At 45.6% G+C, this 24,357-nt stretch overlaps 1 protein-coding gene across 4 annotated transcripts in view; it reads right to left on the reverse strand.

Annotated features, from left to right (window-relative positions):
* LOC147706699 (cullin-9-like) overlaps positions 1 to 24,357 on the reverse strand; it is a 354,395-nt gene that overhangs the window by 307,557 nt on the left and 22,481 nt on the right. For all 4 annotated transcript variants that reach the window (XM_086925838.1, XM_086925836.1, XM_086925837.1 and 1 more), the window contains exon 2: positions 7,868 to 8,473. In XM_086925838.1, coding sequence (XP_086781964.1) covers positions 7,868 to 8,462 — 595 coding nt within the window. In that variant the 5' untranslated portion in view covers positions 8,463 to 8,473. The remainder of the gene's footprint in view (positions 1 to 7,867; positions 8,474 to 24,357) is intronic.

Genomic DNA, 24,357 nt, shown 5'->3' on the forward strand with positions numbered 1-24,357 from the left:
AGTGTCATCGTGGGTGAGTGACTGGTTGTATGAGTGGCTGAATGGGTGAGTAAATTGTAGTATGAGGAGCTCTGAGTGAGTGGGTGTGTGAGTGGCTCTAAGGAGGAGTGAGTAGTTGTGTGAGTACTTGTATAGGACTGCGAATAGATATGTGAGTGGTTGTGCGGCTGTGTGAGTGGGTGTACAAAAGGTTGTATGAGTGTGTGAATGGATCTGTGGATGATGTTGTCAGTGATGTCACTGACCATGTCATGAGTGATGTATGTAATATGTGAGGTCATAAGCAGTGCACTGCGGGGGGCATAAGTTATAGTTTGCACCGACTGCCAGAAGGAGATATATATTTCCTACTAGCGTACTCCAGTAGGTACTTTTAACTAGGACCTAGTTTCCATAGGAAGAGCGTTTTTTCACATGCCAATAACTTGATGTTGTTTGACAAATCCTCCCGAAATTTTCAAAACTAGTATGACGCTCACTTCAGCTGCTGACTTGTAAGTTTCGGGGTGATCCGTCTGACAGAGGCATTCATACAACCACTGACACACCCACTCAAACAGCTACAAAGATAGTTAGAAAGCCACTCAATTACCCATAGTCACTCATGCATACGCTCACACACCCATACAGCCACTCACACACCTAGTAACACACGGATACATTCACACGCCCACTCCGATTACATATGTTAGAGATAGTATCACTCATTAGTAGTACAACTAGTATACTAATCTAACTTTTGTAGTAGGTTAGTATATATGTTTAACACCCATAAACGCTTACAAACACTTACACTCACTATGTCATGAGTGATGTCACTGAACATGTCACGATAATGCAATATGTGAGGTCATAAGCAGTGCATTGCGGGGGTATAAGTTATAGTTAGCTCAGGTAACTATAACTGCTGAATTTTAATGGTTTTGTACAAGTGAAATCTGAGCTCAACTATAAAGTCCCTGTAACCTTTGTTTATTTTTTTAAGTGAATTTCTAAGTATTAAAAATAATTCCTCGCATAACACAACACCAACTGAAAACAACAGCCCCTTGCACAGACTTCAAGTAGGCTAGCATTTTATTGAGCTCACAGATCGGCTGGAAAGGTTGCTTAAAACAAGGAATAGCCGTATCATTTTTAGCATCTATTATAGCTTGCCAACTCAAGACGGTCCAATTTATTTATCCAACTACTGTCTACCCTAGAAGAGGAATGGTCTGCCTTATTAGCACAGTGAAAATGTACCTTTGGAAGTACTGTTCACCACTTCAACATGGAAACTGATAAAAAGTATTACCCATTTCTTTTAATGTGGGACAAGGAGCTTCTAGGAAGGTTTTCATCCAAAGACTTTCACTGGAGTATGCCTTACATTGTCACTGGCTTTTTCTCACCACAATTAGGCATACTATACTATGTTGAATATATTGTCAATTACATCCTCTTTGCTTTATCAAATCAATGCTTATAACCTCTCCCCCTCCCTTCAACTGGCGTTCAGAGGTTAGCTCTCCACTGGAGTGTCTCGAAATCTCAGTCAGTTACACTGGCGATCTAAATCCAAAGTAGACGAGGGTACGAGTTGAGCACAGAGGGTAACACATCTTTCTTTAATAATGGCGGGCACAGGCTAAAAACTCAAAAAGAATGTCAAACAATTGTAAGAATAAACAAGCATTAGAAATGCAATAGGTCTCGGATTTATTTGAGTTAGAGGTAATGGCATTGTAAATGGCAATGTCTTTTATCCATGTGTTATGGAGTGTGTGCATGTGGTGTGTAGTAGAAATATGTGGGTTGGATTGGAATTGTATCAATGGTGGCATGCTGCGCTTTAGATTAATTTGTTTAAAATTGAAGTGCACCATACTGCGATTGCTACAATAGTTTTAGTTTATTGTGGATGCTTTAACAATTGATGTGTGCACTGATGGCTGTTGGTGTGTGTGCCTGTAGAAATTGTGCACCGATGGCTGGTGGTGTGTGTGCTTGGTGGAAGCGTACACTGATGGCTGGTGGTGTGTGTGCCTGGTGGAAGCGTGCACTGACGGCTGGTGGTGTGTGTGCCTAGTAAACGTGTGTACAGATGGCTGGTGGTGTGTGCGCCTGGTAAAAGCGTGCACTGATGCCTGGTGGTAAGTGCACCTGGTAAAAGCGTGCACTAACGGCTGGTGTTTGTGTGCCTGGTGAAAGTGTGCACTGATGGCTTGTGGTGTGTGTGTGTGTTTGGTGAAAGCGTGCACTGACGTTTGGTGTTGTGTGCCTGGTGGAAGCCTGCAGTGACGCCTGGTGGTGTTTGTGCCCGGTGAAAGCATGCACTGATGGCTGTTGGTGTATGTGCCTGGTGAAAGCGTGCACCGACGGCTGGTGGTGTGTGGTTGTATGTAAGGTGGTGAGTGTGTGGTGGTGGGTGTGTGGTGGTGAGAGAGTGGTGTGTGTGTGTGGTGTGTGTGGTCTTATGTATGTGTGTGTGGTGGACTTAGTTTGAGTGTTCGTATCCTGCACACTCACACACTGCCCCTACACACTCACAAACTGCTCACCCTGCACACTCACACTGTTCACCCTGCACACTCACACACTGTTCACCCTGCACACTCACACACTGTTCACCCTGCACACTCACACACTGTTCACCCTGCACACTCACACACTGTTCACCCTGCACACTCACACACTGCAGTCACTGTCGCTCTGCAGTCACTCTGCAGTCACACTAAGTCTGCACTAGCAGTCTCTCTGCACTCACTCTCCATCTGCACTCACACTGCACTCACTCTGCATCTGCACTCACACTCACTCTACACTCACTCTGCATCTGCACTCAGACTCACTCTACACTCACTCTGCATCTGCACTCACACTCACTCTGCATCTGCACTCACACTCACTCTACACTCACTCTGCATCTGCACTCACACTCACTCTACACTCACTCTGCATCTGCACTCACTCTACACTCACTCTGCATCTGCACTCACACTACACTCACTCTGCATCTGCACTCACACTCACTCTGCACTCACTCATACTCTGCACTCACTCACACTCTGCACTGACTCACTCTGCACTGACTCACTCTGCACTGACTCACTCTGCACTGACTCACTCTGCACTGACTCACTCTGCACTGACTCACTCTGCACTGACTCACTCTGCACTGACTCACTCTGCACTGACTCACTCTGCACTGACTCACTCTGCACTGACTCACTCTGCACTGACTCACACTGCACTGACTCACACTGCACTGACTCACACTGCACTGACTCACACTGCACTGACTCCAGCAATCTCTCCCATCTGCCCCGCAGGACTACTAGTGGGCTATGCACCATTGTAGCCAGGGCTCTACAGAGCCATGTCACCAGATGTCTATTCAAAAGGCAGTTTTGAGGGAACAGATTTAATCTTAAAACAGAACAAATTATAACTCTGCTTCTGGATAATCCGGTGTAAACTGTATAAACTTGTTTTCAGACAGACATGAGAGCTGCACTGTTCACAGTGGGGGCCTACATGGGAACAGAAACATGTTATGGGTGTTGTCAAAAGTCTGCCATTACCCTACAATGCCTTGTGAAAGGTAGTAAGTCAAGTAAGTACAAATTTACTAATACAAATTACAAATAGATGGAAACCATGGGGACATGATAGTAATTTAATTGGAGGCTGCATAACCTGCTTTCTTATACCGTCTGCCACACTCTACTAAATGGTTTGCTAAAGACTGGGCAAATCACCTTACTTACCTCCATGTGCCTCTATTTCTTTCTGCCCCCGAACTCCTCCAAATTGGGAGTGTTTAAAAAAACACATGAATACCCAGCATTGCGCGTTTTTGGATTATTTAACATATACCTGCGTGCCTAGCTTATTAAAATGACTCCTCGCAGAGACATGCAAATAGTTTGAAGCAAATCAGGCATTAACCAATGAGATACAGCAGAGCTCAGAACAGATAATGCACTCAAGCCTTCATGGGAAATATATTAGCATCTGAACGCGACCGTGCAGAATTACAGATGGACAACAAATAGACTTTCCCGCCCATTAAATACAGCACATATCATATTCAAAGGCACTGTTTTGTTCCCTGTGCTGAACACGTAAACACATTTGAATTCCACCCTAGTGTGAACTTGGAAAGAAAGAGATTTGTCCTCTGCTTTGACAACATGACGTCTCCCACGGCTGAGATAACTTACTTGCGTTGGTTACCAGGGGGAAATAGTCGAAGCTGAAAAGAAAAGCGGCCTTTATTTGTGTTCAGTTTCGAGCTGTACGTGTCCACGAGCCTGTATTTCACCCGCGCGCCGTTTGCATGAGTGTATGTCGCCTTTTCGTATGTGCGGATTTAATATATGTCTGCCTGTACTTTATCGTGTGTGCGTGGAAATAGGGAGGGAGGATATGAGCGAACAGCACAATACACGCCCGCACGGAGTAAACTACATTTTTTTTTTAATAGTAATAAGACTTTACATTCGCTCACTTTCACACTCCTAATTAATGCTATTCTCAATGTGGAAAACACCTCGGCCGGCTCACAGGGGCTGGTATCTTCAATGACATGCATGAGCGGACTCCAGTCACACCTTGATCCTGCCAGCAGGCTGTTACCGGGGTCCGTGATAAACTCCCCTCGCACAATATGGAAACATAAAAAAGCCCCACTCCTTTGTCCTGCCGAGGGTGGGGGAGGGAGAGAGAGGTGGCAAGAGGCTCCCGCGCCTCATACAGCAAAGATTGTTATCAATATAGACCGTGCTGCAATTCTCCCTATACAGCGTCCTGGGGACCGACAGCAGCGTGAGCCGGGCTGCCTCCTGCTAGGAAACCATATGACAGATCCATGTGCTGGTGCTGCACTGAAAGCGATCTCTTTTGCGATCGCGATTAAAAAAAAAAAAGCCCGCTACAAAAAAAAAATCCTGCAGTGGTACGCGCGCGCGCGCGCCACTGCAGGCCTATGTTTTGAATTATCGCGGAGCCAGCAAGGGAGAAGAGGAGGTGAAGGGGAAACGAGGGGTGGAGAGATGCACAGACACGCGCCAAGAGAAACAGTGAGGTAGAAGCACCCAGCATCTGTCTTTAATTACCGCGGCCTCTGACAGCTGGTAATTGAAGAAATATGACCTTCTGCTGCGCGTGTCCGCACGGAATATGCACTAGACGGAGCAACTCAAACGCCTATGGCCTATTGCGTGCTGGCTTGTAAAAACACAGGCATGAGAGGCCCAATTGCCATGCAGCTGCCATAAATAACGAGCAAAAATCACAAGCTTTTCTGGAATTCGTAGGTTAGATTTTCGAAGCCCTCAGAAAAGGACTCTTAAGCCACGCCCACTTCGTGGGACGTAGGCCGAGCCCTAAAAAGGGTGCAGGGCTGTAGTCCTGTCAGAATTAAACTGGGCAGGCACCCCTATGCTTTCTGTGTGTGGACAGGGAGTAGTGATGGGGAGGAAAATCACTGTATACTGCTACCTTCCAAGGAAACAGACTTAAAAAAAATTCAAGAAGTATGGAGCTTACAGGAATAAAAGCAGGTAGGAAAAGCAATAGTCTTTCTTCCACAGGTCCTGTTTTTCAAAACTGAACTGAAAAGCCAGGTGAACATGCAGCTGCTTCTTGGTCTCCAAGGCGACCCTTTCAACCATTCCACTGGTGTTCATTCCATTACGAACTGTGTCGCATCCTGCATGGGCAGCTGCTTCTTGGTCTCCAAGGCGACCCTTTCAACCATTCCACTGGTGTTCATTCCATTACGAACTGTGTCGCATCCTGCATGGGCAGCTGCTTCTTGGTCTCCAAGGCGACCCTTTCAACCATTCCACTGGTGTTCATTCCATTACGAACTGTGTCGCATCCTGCATGGGCAGTTGCTTCTTGATCTCCAAGGCGACCCTTTCAACCATTCCACTGGTGTTCATTCCATTACGAACTGTGTCGCATCCTGCATGGGTTCTAAATTTCTGAAGCTCAACCACATAAACTCTGAAATTCTTCCCGTCTTTCAAAGACTCAACCGTCCGAATGGCCTCAAACAGGGTAGGGTGGGCCTTTTATTACGAAAGGAATTCCCCTGGTAGACTGCAGGACCTGGAGGCGTTTTTTAGGGCTGGGGTACGCTGCTGGTGCCTCCGTCACTTTCCCCAGCTACCCTGGGTTAATTCCAGCAGGCACAGAGAGGTGTCAAGAACAAGAAAGAGAGGGAGGGAAAGATAGAGAGAAAGATATCTGAGAGGGAGATGAGAGAGGATTGATGGAAAGGAAGAGACTGCGCAAGGAGATGAAGGAAGCGGGGTCGGTTTTAGCATTTTTGGCAGGTTGATTTGGCTCACCAGTCCGTACCGGCCTCAAAACCTGAAACAAATCCATCCCCTGTTTCCAAGATCAGGAATCTGGGCACACTTCTAGATCATAAATTTGATCTTCATTCCCAAATCTCAAATGTCACCAAAACCTTTCTTCAAATTAGGCTACACAGGAGGATCTTAAGATTCCTTTCCTCCCCCCATCTCATCAGCAATTCCGTAGGAAACTCCAGATTTGACTACTGTAACGCAGTTAACCTGCACATCCCTAAACAACCATCACCAGGTTTCAAAAGCTCAAAAACTATTGGATTAGAAGTATTTTTCATCTAAGAAAATTTGACTATATTTCCTATCATGGGAAATCCTTGCATTAGCTTTCAGTTGATAAAATGATTCTATTCAAAGCAATATGCACAAAATTCGGGCTGGCAGAGTACCTACTTTTCTGTTCCACAAATATAACAAATACCACCCCTTTCGTTCAAACTCCCAGCGCCCGTTTGTAGTCCCCACTGTTCTACTCACCCACAGGGGTAGCTGGATTTCAGTGTGCTCACAAACTCAGGAATTCCATTCCTTTGGACATCAGTTCCACTCCTCATCTCCTTCATTTCTGAAAATGTCCTGGTTCCCCTTTTACCTTTTCCTCTGCCCATCCCCTCCCACACCACCAGGAGACACAAGCAGTAAAAGACTCCACCTGTGACGTTTAGAAATCCCCATTAATAAATAAATGAAAAAAACATGCTATGGGTGGTTGTAGAGCTGGTACCAGGATCTTGAATAGAAACTGAAGGTAAACAAAAGGCAGCCACACAATGGCAGAGGTCACGTTCCTTAATCCCACGTGTCTTGGGAGGAAGAGATTCGAAAGCAACAGCAGTTACATGCCAGTTCCAAACACAAAAAAGCTAAATTATTTGTCTTGCAGAGCTTTCAAGAGAACGTCTGTGGGATAGGGCGTGAGAAGATGACCTGCTGACATTTAAATCACCAGGATGTACAAATACAGACACAAAAAGCATAGCAGAACAACACATACCAAACACCATTCGCATAAGACTGAAAAGATGAAAAATCTGTAGAAACAGAGAAAATAGAAATAACAGTATAGAACACTGGGACACTGCCTCTTCTGAGTGAGTAGCCACAAAACAAACCGCTACAGAAAACTATTCTTGTTAACTGCCATTGCATGTGGTTGTGGGCAGATGGTCTACAGGAGAGGCAATTCCAGTTAACTAAACTTCAATTCCATGAGCAACATAGATTTAAATCTGAGATTGCTTTCCAGTAGCTGTAGCCAGAGGTCTGATGGTGTACATGAGAGAAAATTTCAGACAGCTAAATCCCAGTTCCATACGTAGGACAGAAAAGGCTTAGGATGCATTTTAGGGTGCAGAGAAAAAAGGGGGTCCTCCTTTCCTAAATAAGTCTGCAGAAAAGCCCCCATGTGGTCGACATAGAACATAAATTAAAAATAGCTTTCAGGACAGACGAAGAAGATAGGTCTTTATGTGCATCACTGTGCCTAACGGTTACCTCACCTGCATCATGGGAAGCCAACGCCCTAAGCATCTTCCCTGCGCTCCTGCGGATCTGCTTCTCCTCATTGCACAGCATCTTCATCAGCAGGTCCAGGGCACCCGTCTCCTTGAAGACACCAGTCAGGGATCCGATGCTGGCGTATGCACTCAGCACATGGATAGTGTTCAAGATGGATGACTCTGGACCACTTGTACTGGACATCTGTTTGGAGGCCCGCTGGACCAGCGAGCGTACATCTGCCTTCATCTCTTGCAGTGAGACCTGGTCCAGCGTGCCATCGGAAGGGAACGTGCTAGGGGCCTTCTCCTCTTTTACCCGCTGCCCCTCGTGCTTGCGCTTCCCCAGCAGCGTCGGGCAGTTGGCGTAAACCTCCTCAGTCGACATCCACATCAGGATGTTCTCAGCTTTGCTCTCAGATGAAGAGGCTGTTGTGTTTGCTCCTGCATTGTCGTCCAGGCTGATGATGCTCCAGCGGATCAGGTATTCTGTATGGCCATCGTGAGCACGGCGTTGACGCACCAGTTCTTCCGGGTAGGCCTGCAGTCGCGGCCCCAGTTGTACGAGCAGGTTGCCATTTCCTTTCTCACCAACCATGGTGAATGTGTCTGCAAGAAAGATGAAGGAAGGTTAGCGAGAAGTAGAAGTAATTTCAATGCTACATCTGCAGCTGTAGTTTTCACAATTCTCTATGCTGAGAGAACTATGGTGTTGGATGGCCTGTGTAACTTGTGCATGCATAGGCTGCAAACATGAGCAAGCGCAGAGTTAAAATAAGCTTCCTATTCACTGTACACTGAGCTGCTCAAAAAGACAGCACCCCTAAGAGCTAAATGGTGATTCACTGGCCCACATCAACCTAAGATACTTGTTAATCTAAAAAGAGGTCTTCCAAGGAAAGACTTTGCTGTGAGACAAAATAACACAACTCACCAACCCTTTGAACACCAGACTAAAGGAATGTCAAAAGTTGCATTCCCACCTCCTTAGGTCCAGAAAGGAATTAATGCCCACCCTGCTCCAAAAAGCCCTTGTAAAAGAAAACTAAATTCAACTAGCATTGGATTCCAGTGGACGTTAAGCTACAGAATCTCTGTATGGTGAAATATTAGTCATCAAGGATCTACTGTGATCATCTCTGCTCTTTGATAACCTCCCTAGCAGCCACGTTGCCACGCAAGACCCTGATCGGCTTGTGTGCTGCAGCCTCTGAAACCCAAGAACTCATAAAAAAAAAATGCTCAGTTGCCATCGACTTCATAACTGGGGCTAAAAGAAAAGAAAAATGATACTCCTTCGTGTAATTTCAATACAAACTGCCTTGTGCACACCAACTTTGTTGCATCTGGCCTTAAGTTACAAAAAGAAGAAATATCAACTTAAAAGTGTAAAATTACAACTATAACACTTTACATCTAGGCGGAGATCTTCACGTGGTAAAGTACAGGAAAAAGCTACAAAGTTTTTAAAGATAAAAAAAAGCAGAACTATCTTTAAGATAAATATCATATTTATTTTAACTGTAGAACATAATTACAAAAAGAATATGGCATTTTAACTTAATATTGTGTTAAATATTTAATTCTTTTGCATATATATATATATATATATATTCAATAAAATTATTTTAAGATTTCAATTAAAAAATCCCACCTAAAATATCAAATTTGCATTTATTCATCCAGTTTAAAGCATTACAAGTTATGTATAGTAGTATTCTTTTTTTTTTTTAAATCAAAGTTACTTTATTTTAAAAGTATTTAGATTTTTAAAGTTAAAATAAGTTCATTTAATTTAATATTAGCTCCGATGGGCTTTTATTTGAAGTCCCTGCCTCCATTCTTTTCTATGGAAGGGTGTTGCAGTACCAATGGATGGCCATGTGTTATGCTGACTGAAGTACATTTACCACATTTTTAGGTCCTTTTTTTGCTGTAGTGACTATAGAATTGCATTTTGGAACTAAATGGATGGGCACATGCCCTTCCCTAACTCTCGGTCATACTCCCTGTAACCCTTCTTACTACACTCTTAACCGCTCACATGTAATAGAAAAAAGTCCCTATTTTCCAGCCACTCCCACTTACTACTAAAATATATGCCTACGTTTGCTGAGATCTGCACACAGTCAAGGAAGAGGCATACACATCCAAATGTTGGTTGACGAACAGCACGTTTGTAGAACGTAAGTAGTAGTATTGTAGTGGTAAATGTATGCAAAATGCAGTTTGTGAATAGGCTGTGTTTTACAACTTTGTAGCTGATGGAGCGAGCTTTAGAAAATATTTTATTTTAGCTCGTGATGTCATACTCTCATAACTTGAAATAATATATTAATGAGTGTTTGCATGATTTGTTTAATTAACTCAACCTAGATTAAGTTTGCACCACACATGAACACGCGGGAAACTAATTACATGTGCTCTTGTTGCATTTGCAAGTCTGTTTTTGTAACACATGATTAATATTGTATTGTTTGTTATGTCTGTCCTATTGTCTTTGTCACTATTAATATGCGGCTGATCATTCATGGCATGTGCTTTTTATATGTGCTTACATGTTTGTCCTATGTTGTGTTTGTCTGTCTGTGTATTATTTAATCATCTTTTTACTCTTTCAGAAACTTAAAGCTGGATTATATGAAGAATGGTAGATATTAAATGTGCTGCTTTTCTGTGTGCTTCTGTTAGGTGACTTATATTAATGGGTTAACATTAGCTATGTAGGTTGGAAACAGAATGACTTCATTACCTGAATTAATTATTCTTTTGTGTTTGTTTAAATAATAGTTTTCTGAAAAAGTGAGGCAAGCTGAAAGTGGCGCAGTGACGCAAGCAAAAAAGTGGCGCAGAAAATTGACGCCTTCTAAAAGAGGCCTGCTGATGCTAAGCCACAGGAGAAAGTTTATTTTGAAAAAAGATGACAAGCCTACAAACTTTTATTGTGAAAGCTTTAAAAAAGGAACTGCTAAAGACGACTCTGTGGAGTGGTTCTGTTTGTGCCATGGAAAGCTCAGAACGGACAGGCTCAAGGTTGAAAGGAAGAGCAGTGACAGATTTTGTATTGCTTGAACATCTTTGCTACAAAATGTAGCAGACTAAGGAACTGTCGCCAGGACTCTATGCATGAACAACGGCACTGTGTAAAAGCCTGATCTCGTGGTGGAAGATGTCACAGTTTACTGTGGCGTGAGGTGATTCAGCCAATGGGGAGCCAGAATTTAGCTGATGGAATGTGAAAAATAGTTAGCTCAGCTTAATTTAGGGTATAAGAATAGGCTTTAGCTGCAAACTTTTGGCTTACGCTTTTGATTCCAGAGGGACGTGTTCTGCTGTCCGATGATTACACGTAAGGAAATGTAACTTTTTAAGACTTTGTTTCCAGGCGATGAGGGTAGAGACAGAGAGTTAGTTAGGTTTTGGAAATGCTCTTTTTCACTTATTTCTGCTAATGAATAATATTATCTTGAATTAAGCTCTCTTTATAAATGCCGAATAAAACTTTCTTATGACTTTTTCTAATGCTTGCTTAGTAAAGTTCCAAACCTAAGTTTTCCTGAATATGTTTTAATAAACTTTTAAAATGACAAGCTGGTCTTGTTTATTGAAAAGAGTTCAATTTCAACATATAGGATCCATTCGCCTCATGATTCAGCTGCTCTGTTGTTTCTATGGGCCTGGTATTGATTGGTAAGTATGGTGGTAGATAGTGACATCATTTATAAAGAATTTTAGTTGCAGCGCTGGATCATAGCAAAACACAAAAAGAAGAGAGGTTTCAGAATTCAGTCCTAAAATACTACTATCCCATATTATAACAAATTACAAATGTCGGACAAGCCAATTGTCATAAAAGGTCACACACTGCTTGCTTCAGCTAGACTCGATGACACCTCCTTTATGCACATCACATCTGGAGCACACATAGGCTCCTGAGGATACGAACTTCAAATGTAGACATTTAAAAAAATTGTGCAAGCTGCCATTTTCCAAGTCATATTGTCAGACTTTTATACTTCATCAGGACTGCTCATCTACCGCCCCTCCTGCCCCCAGCCCGTCAACATTTTTTAGGGAAGCATGTACCAATTTAGTCGCCATTTTGGCAATTAAATCCGCTAATTTCAATATCATAGGGGACTTTAACCTCCACTTGGAGGACTGTCAAGACGGTGAGATCACCAATTTCTTGGCAGATCTCGCAGCCTGTCAACTATTACAATGTGTCCCCAGTACAACACACTTGCTGGTCACCTTTTAGACCCAGTATTCACCAATATACCTTCCCTAAAAGTTCCAATTCCCCTTCACTTGTCCTGGACAGACCATTTTCCTTTCTCTAGAACACTTAATGGTAAAGCCCAACTCCCCGCACCCACTCCAAACGTATTCTGAAACGTCCTTGGAACAAGTTAGATGCCAATCATTTTGGAGCTCTTTTACTTACCCCGATGCCTCAGTTGCTTGCTGATATAGAAGTAGCTAATAGCCTTCTTCACGAATGGCTCACGCATACCTTTGTCAAATGTATTCCCGCTAAATACACGTATAGCCGTAAAACACAGACCAGTCCTTGGTTCAATAAGACTAACCCAGATGAGAAAAAATTGCAAGGTTCTAGAATACACATGGAGATGCCACTATGACCCTGACACTCAAGATACAATATTGTTTAGCTATTAAGGCTTACCATAAATCTGTATGAAAATCGTGAGCAGACTACTTTGCAGAAAAAAATTAAAACAGCAGCAATCCTGCTAAAAGTATTTTCTCCTTGCTGAATGATATTAAAAACCCCTCCTCGGCGAGTACACACACCATCACTTCGAACTCTCAGAGCGAGGCCGTGGCAATCTTTTTTGCCAAAATGGATGAGGGCATCCACAAATCCTTCCCCCCTCTACTAGCACTGTAGGTCACATAGATCTACCCGGTTGCTCTGGCACTTCATTATCCTCCTTCCCGGCATTATCCTATGCAGTATTGAGTACCCTCTGTAATAAAATAAAATCGGGATCACCAACTGATCCACTTAAACCAGATCAGCTTCTGTAATTTCTACCTCAGATTTTCCCTAACTACTATCTGCGAACTGATAAGTCTGTCATTGGCATCAGCAGAAGTACCCGCCTCATGGAAACATGCCAAGGTCATTCCTTTGCTAAAAGAAACGACCCTGGATGCCTCGAAGCCAGGAATCTTTCGCCCCATCTCACTGCTTCCTTCTGTGGCCAACGTCACCAAGGCTCACATTAACTCGATCCGGACAACGAAATATTGGACCCCTCGCTGTGATGGGACGAGGTGCTGTGATGGAGGCTGTTTACGGCAGCATTACAGTGTACAGGTGACAGCAGCAACCCACATGGGTAATACCAAAAACTTGACGTACAGCGTGAACGACAACTCACTGGAGTAACACTAACTCGCATGAGTTATTTTAAGCCGAAAAACACAAGTACCATGAGGCGGCGGGGCTGCCACGCCCACTGGGGCAGGTACTAATGCAAGGATGGGCTCAGACACTGGCGTTTCCCTCAGCTGTTGAAGTTAGCCTGTGACGAAGGGCAGGAACCCGAAACGCGTCTGCGTTAAGACTTTGGCTGCTGGCCTTGTACCTGTGTTTGCTGCAGTCTGCATTAAAAGAATTACAGCGATATACACCTGTGTGGGCATCTTCATTTGAGGCAACTCTTTTTGTGATATATATATATATATATATACACACACAACCCCTAGCAGGAGTTGCAAAAAGTAGGATCCTCTCCATGGTCTCCTACGCTAATGATACTCAGCTTGTGTCTAACAATCCGGACCAACACGTAGCCAAGTTCCAGAATGATATAATGGCCATCGCGGATTGGAAGGCAGCTAACTGCCTGCAGTTGAATGCAAACAAATCTGCGATTCTTCTTCTAGGAAAAGACACGCACCTATGGAGTGATCACTGGAGGCCCGCTGAGATGGGAGCCCCTCCCCCTCGCCCTCTAAGAAAATTGTAAAAAAAACCTGGGTGTCTGGGATGACTGTGCTCCAACCTTTCGAGCATAGATGAAATCATTAGCTGGCATTTGTTTCCGACTTCTTCATGATCTTAAGCCACTACTTGGGTTCTTTGACGCTCAAACCCGTCAGACCCTTATCCAGTCTACTCTACTCTCTAGACTGGATTATTGTAATTCCCTTTACCTAGGTGCCAATAAAGCTGGTATTAATCATTTCAGAAGGCGCAGAATGCCGCTGCCCAGACTCTCTTCACCCTCTCTGAATGTTGTTCTATTTCCAAATCTAAAGGTAAGTTGCATTGGCATCCGGTTGAGAAGAGAATTCACTTTAAGACCTTGTGCATCTGTCATAGAACCCTCTATGCTCAAGCCCCTTCCATTTTAGTTAATCTCCTTATCTGTTTTGTTCCGAAATGCACCCTGCGCTCCTCGAACCGGTTTGTTGCAGGTTTGCCCCACTCCATTGCTTTTACAAAGTAAGCTGCAGGAAGGGCTGGCACACATTCCTCCTCCTAGGAACTATGCACAACTGTTTGTCTCCAACATAAAAGCCTGTGGGCTCAGCAGAACAAGGCTGCACAACACTGGTCACCAGGAAGTGCTCCACTGAGATCAGAGATGCAGACCGAGAGACTGCCCGGGGCCACAGGTGCATCTCTGCTGAACAGCAGTGTGGAATGCTTAAACTTTCCCTACATTAGAGTGCGTATTGAGTATGTAAAGAGCAGTCTTCGCCCGGAGCCTTCATGACACTAGACAGAGGGATACCTTAGAAACGAGGGAGGATACCGCCAAGCCTTTCATGAGTGTTCTGAACTAGGTTTACAATACGTCTGCTTAAATGAGTCTACCTGGCTACAATTCCACAGCTGGGTACTCTGGAGAAGGCCTGTTGGACAAAAAGCAGAGCATCCAATGACCTCTCATGACAATGAGAGGCCTGGACGTACTCCATTCAAGACTTTAGGCACTGCACAAATGCTTGTGCTTTATTTAGTCTTGGTAAAAAGCAACAGGAGTATAACCCATAGACCGAGTTGAGATCTAGGTGAGTACAGGTAAATAAACAACAATATCTCAGCCGGATTCAGTAGAAATAAACACACTAGTATGTACACAACATTACAGGAAGAGAACAAAAGAGAGAGACTCCAAATTATTCGTTGAATATGCTCAAGGCATCATATACTTTGAAGAGTAAGTTATACACAACAGTTGTAGCAGCACTTTTTTTCTTTAACTGTTTTTATTAAGGTTGTGACAGTAGTATCAAAATAGGCTACATAGACAGTAAACAATGTACATTCAGTTGAGGCTTTACATGCATTTTCTCTCATCACAGTAGTTCTTATGATCCTATGAGTTCCTATCCTGTGTTGGTGTCCCCTCCCCTCCCAAGGTCAACTTCCCATCAAACCTATGCAATCTCCTCATCGGAGCTATCTTTATCTGACTCCGGCTGCGGGTCACATATGTCCCCCCTAAAAGTGTTCCAAGCCGCCCATATCTTATTCCATTTCCGCCGACACTTCCTTGTAGTATATACTACGCATTCAATTACTATCGTTAGGTCCATGTTTCTGCACCATGCAGACGGTGTCGGTACCGCTGCTGACCCCCATTTCTGCGCAATGTCTCTTTTAGCAATCAGTAGGCCCAGTGTAGTCCATACTAGCGCATAGCGTGTAAGGTCGTTAGGTTCCCATATGTTTAGTAAACATCTTTTTGGGTCTGGTAGTAGCGATGTGTCTGTTGTCTGAGATATGGTGTGGAGTACCGGTCTCCAGTAGTTTGCGATCATCGGGCAGTCCCATATTGTGTGGAAGAATGTCCCCTCGTCTCCGCAGCCTCTCAAGCAAAACGGGTGTGGTGCTCTCTGTATTTTATGCATGGTAGTCCTAGTATAGTATATTCTATGTAAAATTTTAAGTTGCACTAATCTTAGTCTGGTAGAGATGCCCACTTCTTCGGGTGATGCCAGGGCCTCTCTCCCTTCATGGTCATCTATGTCTCCTATCTCTGTAGCCCATCTCTCTTTCAATGTTCCTGTGGGGTCTGGTAGATTATTAAGCAGTTTTCGATATGTGAAAGAGGTGGCCCTCTGTGGCATATGATCCGTCAATAGACGGTCCTCTAACCGGGAAGGTTCAGGAAGTTCGGTGTCTAATGGAAGTGTCTTTAGTAGAGCGTGCCGAAATTGCATGTATCTAAATGTTTCGTTTGGGCCTAGGTTATAGTGCTGTTGCAATTGCGAGAACGGTATCACTGTTCCTTTCTCCCATAAATCACCCACTGTGGATATGCCTTTATTATCCCACTGTGTGAAGCCCCTACTTTGCCGCAGGTTACCCAACGCTTTGGTGTCCCAGAGTGGGGTTAGTTTCGTTATAACCCCTTTCCAGCCCAACTTGGCCTGTGCCACATACCAGATCAGTGTTGTATGTTTAGTAGGTCCCACCAGTTTCTTGAGCATACCTCTATTGTAGAGTGCTGCTAACATATTATTTGTTCCTCATTGCGCCCTATCTGCGCTATATGTGCTGCGCTATATGAGGTGTGTGTAGCCAGTGATTTATGACTGAGTTGTGCGGCCCAGTAGTACAGCTGGGGGTTTGGGAGCGCTATCCTCCGTCATACCAGCTACTGTTAAGTTTCGTCTGGGCTATGCGAGCTGTCCGGTTGCCCCATAGAAGCGTTGAGACCTGCGCCGCCACTTGCCGAAAGTATCGAGTTGGGATTCTGTTGGGCGTGTTTTCAAGGGCGTATAGGAACCTAGGGACGGTCTTCATCTTATACATCGTTGCCCTACCAGGAAGCGTAAGTGGTAGCGTGGCCCAATGTCCCACGTCTCGTTTAAGCCGCTCCAGTGGGGGAACTAAGTTCTTGGAGAAGAAGTCAGTTGTGGATTTGGTGATGTGAATTCCCAAGTATTTGAACAAGTCCTCCGTCACCAGCAGTGGACACGCTGTCAGGAGTAGTGGTTTAGGCCCCTTTAACACATACATCACCGATTTAGACCAGTTTATTTCGTAACCTGAGAGGCTCCCAAGGATATTTCATATATTCAGAAATTCAGGTATCCCGCTCTATGGTTCCGTGAGATAGACCAACATGTTTTCCGCATAAAGCGAGACACGGTCCTCCCAACCCTCCTTCCATCTGATCCCCTTCAACAATGGGGTTTTCCTAAGTAGTGTCACCAGGGGTTCCAATGCAATCGGGAATAGCAGCGGTGACAGGGGACAGCCTTGACGTGTACTCCGTGCCAGGTCTATCTCGTCTGATATGTGGCCGTTGGCCGTCACTCATGCCACTGGGTTGGTGTAAAGGAATCTCACCCAAGCGCGGAACTTAGGGCTGAAGCCCATATATGCCAATACTTCAAATAAGGACCTCCACTCCACCATGTCAAACGCCATCTTTGCGTCCAGAGACAATATCACTGCCAGTCCTGTCAGGTCTGGGGCTCGCGCAATCACTCCTTGTACTCGTCTGAGGTTAAGGGCTGTGCTTCTGTGAGGCATGAACCCAGATTGATCCGGGTGTATTAGTTGCGGTAGATGTTTTAGTATTTTATTTGCGAATAGCTTCGCGAGGATTTTACTCTCTGCGTTGAGCAATGAGATTGGCCGATACGATGTGGTCTCTGTTTGTGGTTTGCCAGGCTTCGGGATCGTCACTATTGTTGCCACCTGTCGGTCCAGTGGAAGTTCGGCTTTTTCTAGACATTCTTCATACATTGCCAAGAGAGGCGGGACTAGTGTTTCCGCCATCAGCTTGTACCACGCTATTGGTATTCCGTTTGCCCCCAGTGCCTTCCCGGATTTCACCGAATGTATTGCGGTTTGGATTTCTGCGAGTGTCAAGTCCGCTTCTAATTCGGAAGCCGTTTCTGATGGGAGGGAGGTCATCTCAATGTAGCCAAGGGCTTCTCGTATGGCAACCTCTGTTGGGTCTGCCGTGGGGGTATATACCTCCTTAAAATGTTCTGCTAAGATACTGACTAGGTCTCTGGGGTGTGACGCCAGTGTGCCATCCCTCGCCCGCAGTTGTTGTATTCCCCTTACCCCGTCTCCTTTTCTGTCTAGCCATGCCAACATTTTACCTGCTTTGTCCCCTACGTCATACACCTTATCTCTTGTTGCCGTAATGTGTCCGACCGCCTGAGATCGCAGGTGATCTAGATATTGTTGTTGGCTTAGTTTGAGGGTGTGCGCTGTGTCTTGGGTCGGGTCTGCCGTAAGTGCCGTTTCCGCTGTCAGTAGAGCTACTTCCAGCTCTGCCAATTCTTTTTTTTGATCCCGTTTATACCCAGTTATCGATGCTATAGACTGCCCTCTAAATACCGTTTTATAGACCTCCCGTAGTATTATTGCTGAATCTACTGATGCTGTGTTTTCCGTAAAATAAAGTTTGGTTGCTTTGCGGAGTGTTTTCTTGATCTTCGGGACCATCAGATATCCTGGATATATGGGATATAAGCGTCTGCAAGATTGTTCCCGGCATGAGAGTGTAAGTATCATGAGGGAGTGGTCGGATATGCCTCTCGGTTTTATGTCAACCGTTTCAATATTTTGGAGGCCAGAGTCCAACATTAAAAAGTAATCTATTAGAGAGAGACTGTTGTGTACCGCAGAGTGATACGTGTATTGTTGTGTCTCCGGGTGTGTGTGTCTCCATAAGTCTATGAGGCCCAGTGCTTCAGTAAACCCTAGGAACCGGGATGGCCCAGGTTTCTGTGTTCGTGCGGGGAATCTATCTAGTGTTGCGTCTATCGTGGTGTTGAAGTCCCCTCCTATAATGAGGTCCCCCTCCGGGAGTGCTAATAGGAATTCTCCGAGTGCCGGTAGAGCCGCGGCATGAAGTGCCGGGGGTATGTAAACCGAAACAATGTTCAGGAGTTTACCTTCCCACTGACCCTGAACCGCTGAAAATCGTCCCTGGTCTTCTGTTTTGGTCTGTAAGATCATGAACGTGGAAGATTTTTTAACCAGAATGCCTGTACCTCTAGATCCCGTGGAGAATTCAGAGTGCGCCGCCATTTTGTACCCCTACCTATCCATTGCTCTACAAGCTGACCCTGTGAGGTGTGTTTCTTGTAAGAGTGCCAGTGTTGGGCTGTGACGCTTTAGAGCCTGTAGGACCAGACCTCTTTTTATCTTGTCTCCCAGTCCCCTCACATTCCAAGTTGCAATTTTAAGGGGAGCGGGTGAGGCCTCTTGCGTTATCACGCCTGAATTAGTATTTCGTGCGTTATGAGCCATAGATGTGGTGGTATCTGGGTACAGTCAGAGAGGGTCGCTATAGGAAGTTTAGGTGCGCCGTGACCCAACATTTTACGTATAGAAACGTAGTGTGTGTTATTCTTAGTGTACGCTGTGGGTAATGCCTTATCTGCAGATCTTCGTATGTCTCTGTCTTCACCGCCTTGAACAGTTGTGAAGAAACAATCAAACCTGTTAACTTTCCCCTCCCAATGTCTCCCCACCCTCCCTGCCTCCCTGCTGTGCGTTCTTAGAACTTCCAGCCACCCCAACCTAGCAGAGCGCTCTCCCCCACCCAACATTAAGTACTTGTGTGTCCGGGGTAAAAGAACCAGTGGAGTCCCCAGGCCCTTGTGCCCTCCAAGGCCAGCCGCAGTCCGCTACCACAACCGCACCAGCCGTGATTCAGTGCGTCTATATTGTTCGCAAGCCGTTTGTAATATCTGTGCCAATGTTGCGTCTTCTACTCAGCTTCTTCATGTTCCAGGGGGTGTTCTGTTTCTGGGCTTCTGGTCTCTTGTGAGCCGGATTCTTCCTCTCCCTCACGTTGGTGGTGATGGGTGTTTCGCCGATTGCCGCTTCCCATTTGCCGCCATCCGTCTAGCCATTCTTGCGCTGTCTCTGGGGTCTCGAAAAACCACGCCCGTCCATCAGCCACCACTCTTAGTTTTGCTGGGAAGAGCATAGAGTACAGCAGTTCCCTTGCTCTTAGTGCTTTCTTAACCTCCAGGAAGCTCCTCCTGCGTTTGGAGACTGCTGCTGTGTAATCCGGGAAGAAAGTTATTGTTGAGTTCAGGACTCGCAGCGGCGGGATGGTTCTCGCAGCCCGCAAGATAGCATCCCTGTCTCTGTAGTTAAATAATCGTGCGAGTACCGGTCTCGGAGGGGCTCCCTGCTTTGGTTTACCGCCAGGGACTCTATGCGCTCGTTCTACTGTGAAAAAGTTGGAGAGCCCTTTGGGCTGTAGTCTCGTCTTCACCAGCTCTTCCACGTATAAGTCCATTGCCTGCTTGCCTTACGACTCCGGAATTCCAAGTATTCGCACATTGTTGCGCCGTGCGCGTCCTTCCTGATCATCCTTCTTATCTGTTAGCAGTTTATGTTCCTTTTTAAGTAGGGCGACTTCAGTTTGGAGTTCCGCTGTATCCACCACTAGCGATTTCGCCACTACTTCCACTTCCTTTACCCTGTCCGCCATTTTGTGGAGGTCCGCCGCAGGAGGGAGACATACATGGATATAGAGCCAACCGTGTTTTGGACATTCGTTAAGGCCGCCATGATGTCTTCTAGGGTTATTTTCTACACCCCGTCTGAGTCTTGGGTTTTGCCCGTAGATGCACGCCTTTCTGGCTGTGACGCAGAATTTTTTTCGAAGGCGAACTTGTCCAGTTTCGCTTGGGCTGCTGTGTTCCTAGGCCCTCTGCCCGCCATTGTTTCACCCTACGTGTTGCTGGTCGTGTTTCTTGCAATGACGAAGTATTCTTCCTTTAGCGTGCTGTCACAGAAGTTGCAGTGGCTCAGTTAGTGCGTTCCGTTGTAATTAGGACGGCCTCTCTATTTCGATAATGTCACTGTGTAAGCGGTTCCAGCGGGTGCCGGAGACTCGTGTGCGTCTGGAGCGTGTCCGTTAGTCCAGTAGAGTTTTCCCCCGCGCTTCTCAGTGTCACTGTGCAGTTCGCATTCCTCTCATGTAGTTTCCTTGTAGAGGCTGCTGTTAACCCTGGTCGCCCGACCGTACCTCTTGTGTGCTATAGCAGCGTAAACTGATCCGTCGGGTTGCAGGTTGTAAGTATGGCATGCTGTGTGCCTTACTACGTTCTGCCTACGTGGCGCGGTAGATGGTAGATAGTTCTTCAAGCACTGAGTCTCCTTGAATACTTTGCGTTATTTAGAGCGTGCTAGTTTTTGCAGCGTTTCTTTTTCCCGGGGTCTGAAGTTCATTGTGGGTTGTCTGAATGCTTTTTGGCCCGTCGGAATCTGAACCTGCCACCGGTGCGGGGAGGGGGCGATGTCATGCACCTACCGCTTTCCGTAGTTCTGGTCGGACTTCGCGGGTCTCCGCAGTGCTGTTGGATGCTTTCAGGATTGCGCGCTTTCACGTCCCCTTTTCCTGGGCATCGGGGGTGCCTGGTCGGGTGTCAGAGTTCGACGCTTTATTCCTGTACCCCCCCCCCCCTCGACACTCAGCGGGTCCGGATGTAAGCACCTTTTTTCCGATCCCTTGGTAGGTGTTCGTGGTCGTTTCTTGCCTTTGTCTCGCCCCGGCGTGTGCCCTCCTCTGCTGCCAGAGTTAGCTGCGCCCCGATCCGGCGTCCCAGCGCACTCCAGGCCCCGGCTGTATTTCTCAAGTAGGCCGCCTCTGTTCCGTCGATGGTAGTGGGACTTGCCGGCTTCGGATTGCCACCGGAGTTTCACCGGTCGGTGCCGCCCGGCCGCGGGTGCAGGCTCAGGCTCCTGGGGGTCTGTAGGTCTCCGGATTAATGTGCAGATCGATTGTAGGCCTGTGTTCCCACCGGAGCTCCTGTGCTAAGCAGCCATCTTAGTCGGCTGTTAGCCACGCCCCCGTAACAGCACTTTTAAGCATGAATGTAAAGGCAACCCTAGAAAGCTAAGTGCACATTGTGCTTGTGACACGACGTGACAGCGCAAGTGGCAAATGGAGGAACACAGCGCTAGGTGAAAGGTGATACACAATATATACAGAATAGTCGGGTTAATGCAATGATTTCTTTGGAAAAATTAGATAAGATTCAAAATGATTTCATGAACCAAAGAGGGATGTGCGCCATAAATTGCACTGGTGCGAGAAGGTCGACAGCGTTTCCATCCTATTAAATTAGGATCATCATCAGGACCGAGTAGACAAGATCATAGGTCCTTTCGCACAAGGAGATTTAAACCCAGGGGAGGAGGGGTTAAATCCTGGGATGCAGTGGCAGCATCGAGAGACGTCTGCAGTTGATAACAGAACTCAGGAATTGGATTGCCCGGTAATTGAATGGGGGAGGCAGGGTCGGAGCCCCGATCCACTGCACGGGTGATCGGTTGATTCCTTGGTTTGCGGGTCGTGGCAGGAAAACTAATCCTTGATAAACTGGGAAGTGAGCAACGCGTGGCCGCCACAAACGTGTGCGGGTTTGCCGGTGTCTCAAGCTTTCCTTACATGCCCTCGAGACACCCATTATCTTGGCTTCCTGGTTTACAATATCAATATCTCAAACTCTTGTAAATGCGAGATCTATTTCATTTTAAAGAAGTGTCCATCATCGTCCCGGGCTGCTTGGAAAGTAAAAGCTGAATTTTGCAGGAAAGCCTGTCGTGCCTGCAGCAGGAGAAACTCATTAAAGAAAATAGTGCTTTCAGGCCAAAAAAGACGTACCATGTAACAACAGAAGTAAAAGGGCTAGTCATCATGGCAAGGTTACAAATGAAGACAAGGTGGTACTAAGGAGGGACTAACAAGTCTATTAATCAATTAGAAGCCAGCATTTACAAAGGAACATGACACAAGCCAATGAAAAATATGGGCAGAGAGTGGGCGGAGCTTCAAGTCCATAACTGAATAGAGCATGCCTTGCTGAGCAGCGCATGCACTGCCAAGGCTCGAACTAAAATGTACCTGAACACTCACACTGATCATTACACCACAGCACTCGTGCTGCTTAAATCCTGTCAAAGACAATAGGCTTGAACCACTATGATGGTACCGCTATGTGTGCCCCATCAGGTTTAGAAATACCACAGAAGGTGAGACAGACCCACGCCACAGCGCACTGGCATGATCCGTGTTTGCCCTTGACAACAAAAATCAGTATTAGGGATCCAGGAATCATTACAGCTGGAGCACTCAGGACAAGGGTGCACACCCTTCCCCATGCGGAGGACTTTTCCGTCACAAGAAGAAACTCTCATTTCTTAAAAAGAGAATGTTACTGTGTCTTCTGCTATCAATTTATTTATTTATTTATTTTATTTATGCGATTTTATATAGCGCGAACTTTACCCGAAGGTGTCAGAGCGCTTTACATAGGACCCAGTTTCAACCATAAGGACTGATGGTTACAATCGGAAAAACAGATTTGCAAATTTTTGACTTACATAAGAACCAGTTGAAAACATACAGACTTAGGATTACATGCGTTATAAAAAAAAGTTACAAACAGAAAAAATTGTAAATGTACAAGAGAAAGAGTCACACAAGGAGGAGATACAAATGGATAAACTCTAGGCATATACTAGTGATATTTCTATCTACTTAGGGAGGGGATACACATGGATATACTCTAAGAGTCACAGAGGAATGGTAGAGAGCACAGCGGACTCCTGCATAAACTAGTGATTAGAGTTATCTCTATATACATAGGGAAGGGGTAAGACTGGATATACTCTAAAAGTCACATAGGAATGGAAGAGAGCAAAGCGGACTACTGCATGTCCTAGTGATTAGAGTTATCTCTATATACATAGGAAAGGGATACACATGGATATACTCTAAAAGCCACATAGGAGACTAGTCATTAGAGTTATCTCTATATACATAGGAAGGGATAAGACAGGCAAGGTATATGGTGCAAGGTCTAAAGCAAATACCATTGATTAGAGTTATTACAATAAGTCAAAGAGCAGAGTTCCAGAAGTGTGGAAGCAGTCACAGAACAAAGGGAGGGTGGGAGGGATGCAAGGGTATGGAGAGAAGGGGAAGCGGAAAAGGGAGGGAACATTTGAGGATCATCTACGGGGAAAGGGTTAATGGACGAGGGAATGAGAGGAGGGCTAGAGTCCAGCGAAACTGTCCGTAAACAGCAGCAAAGTGATGGTCAGGACAAAACAGAAAGTCAAGAAGTCAACAACTGTCAGCGCGCCCCACAAGGAACTGACCCCACCACGCTAGCGTGTACACAATCAGAATAAGGGATTTAGAACCCAGGGTAAAGAAAGCAACCCAGGGCGGAAGAGCGTTTAGCGTGGCAGCAGCTCTTCTTTGGAACAGCTCACCGCTCGAAATTAGGAAAATTCACGAATTGCTGCTGTTCCGCAGGAAAATCAAGACCTGGCTCTTTCCGAGGGTATAATCCCCCAGGTGCAATTGAATTAGACTCTTGTTGGTATACCTTTCTCTTGCTCTCACAGCCGATTGCTTTCCTTTGACCTATCTCTTAGCGCCAGGATGCCCGTAGGGTTACAGTGCGCTCTACAAAATATATCAATAAAATAAATAAATACA

This window comes from Lissotriton vulgaris, chromosome 6 (genome assembly GCF_964263255.1).
Source record: "Lissotriton vulgaris chromosome 6, aLisVul1.2, whole genome shotgun sequence".
Classification (NCBI taxonomy): domain Eukaryota; kingdom Metazoa; phylum Chordata; class Amphibia; order Caudata; family Salamandridae; genus Lissotriton; species Lissotriton vulgaris.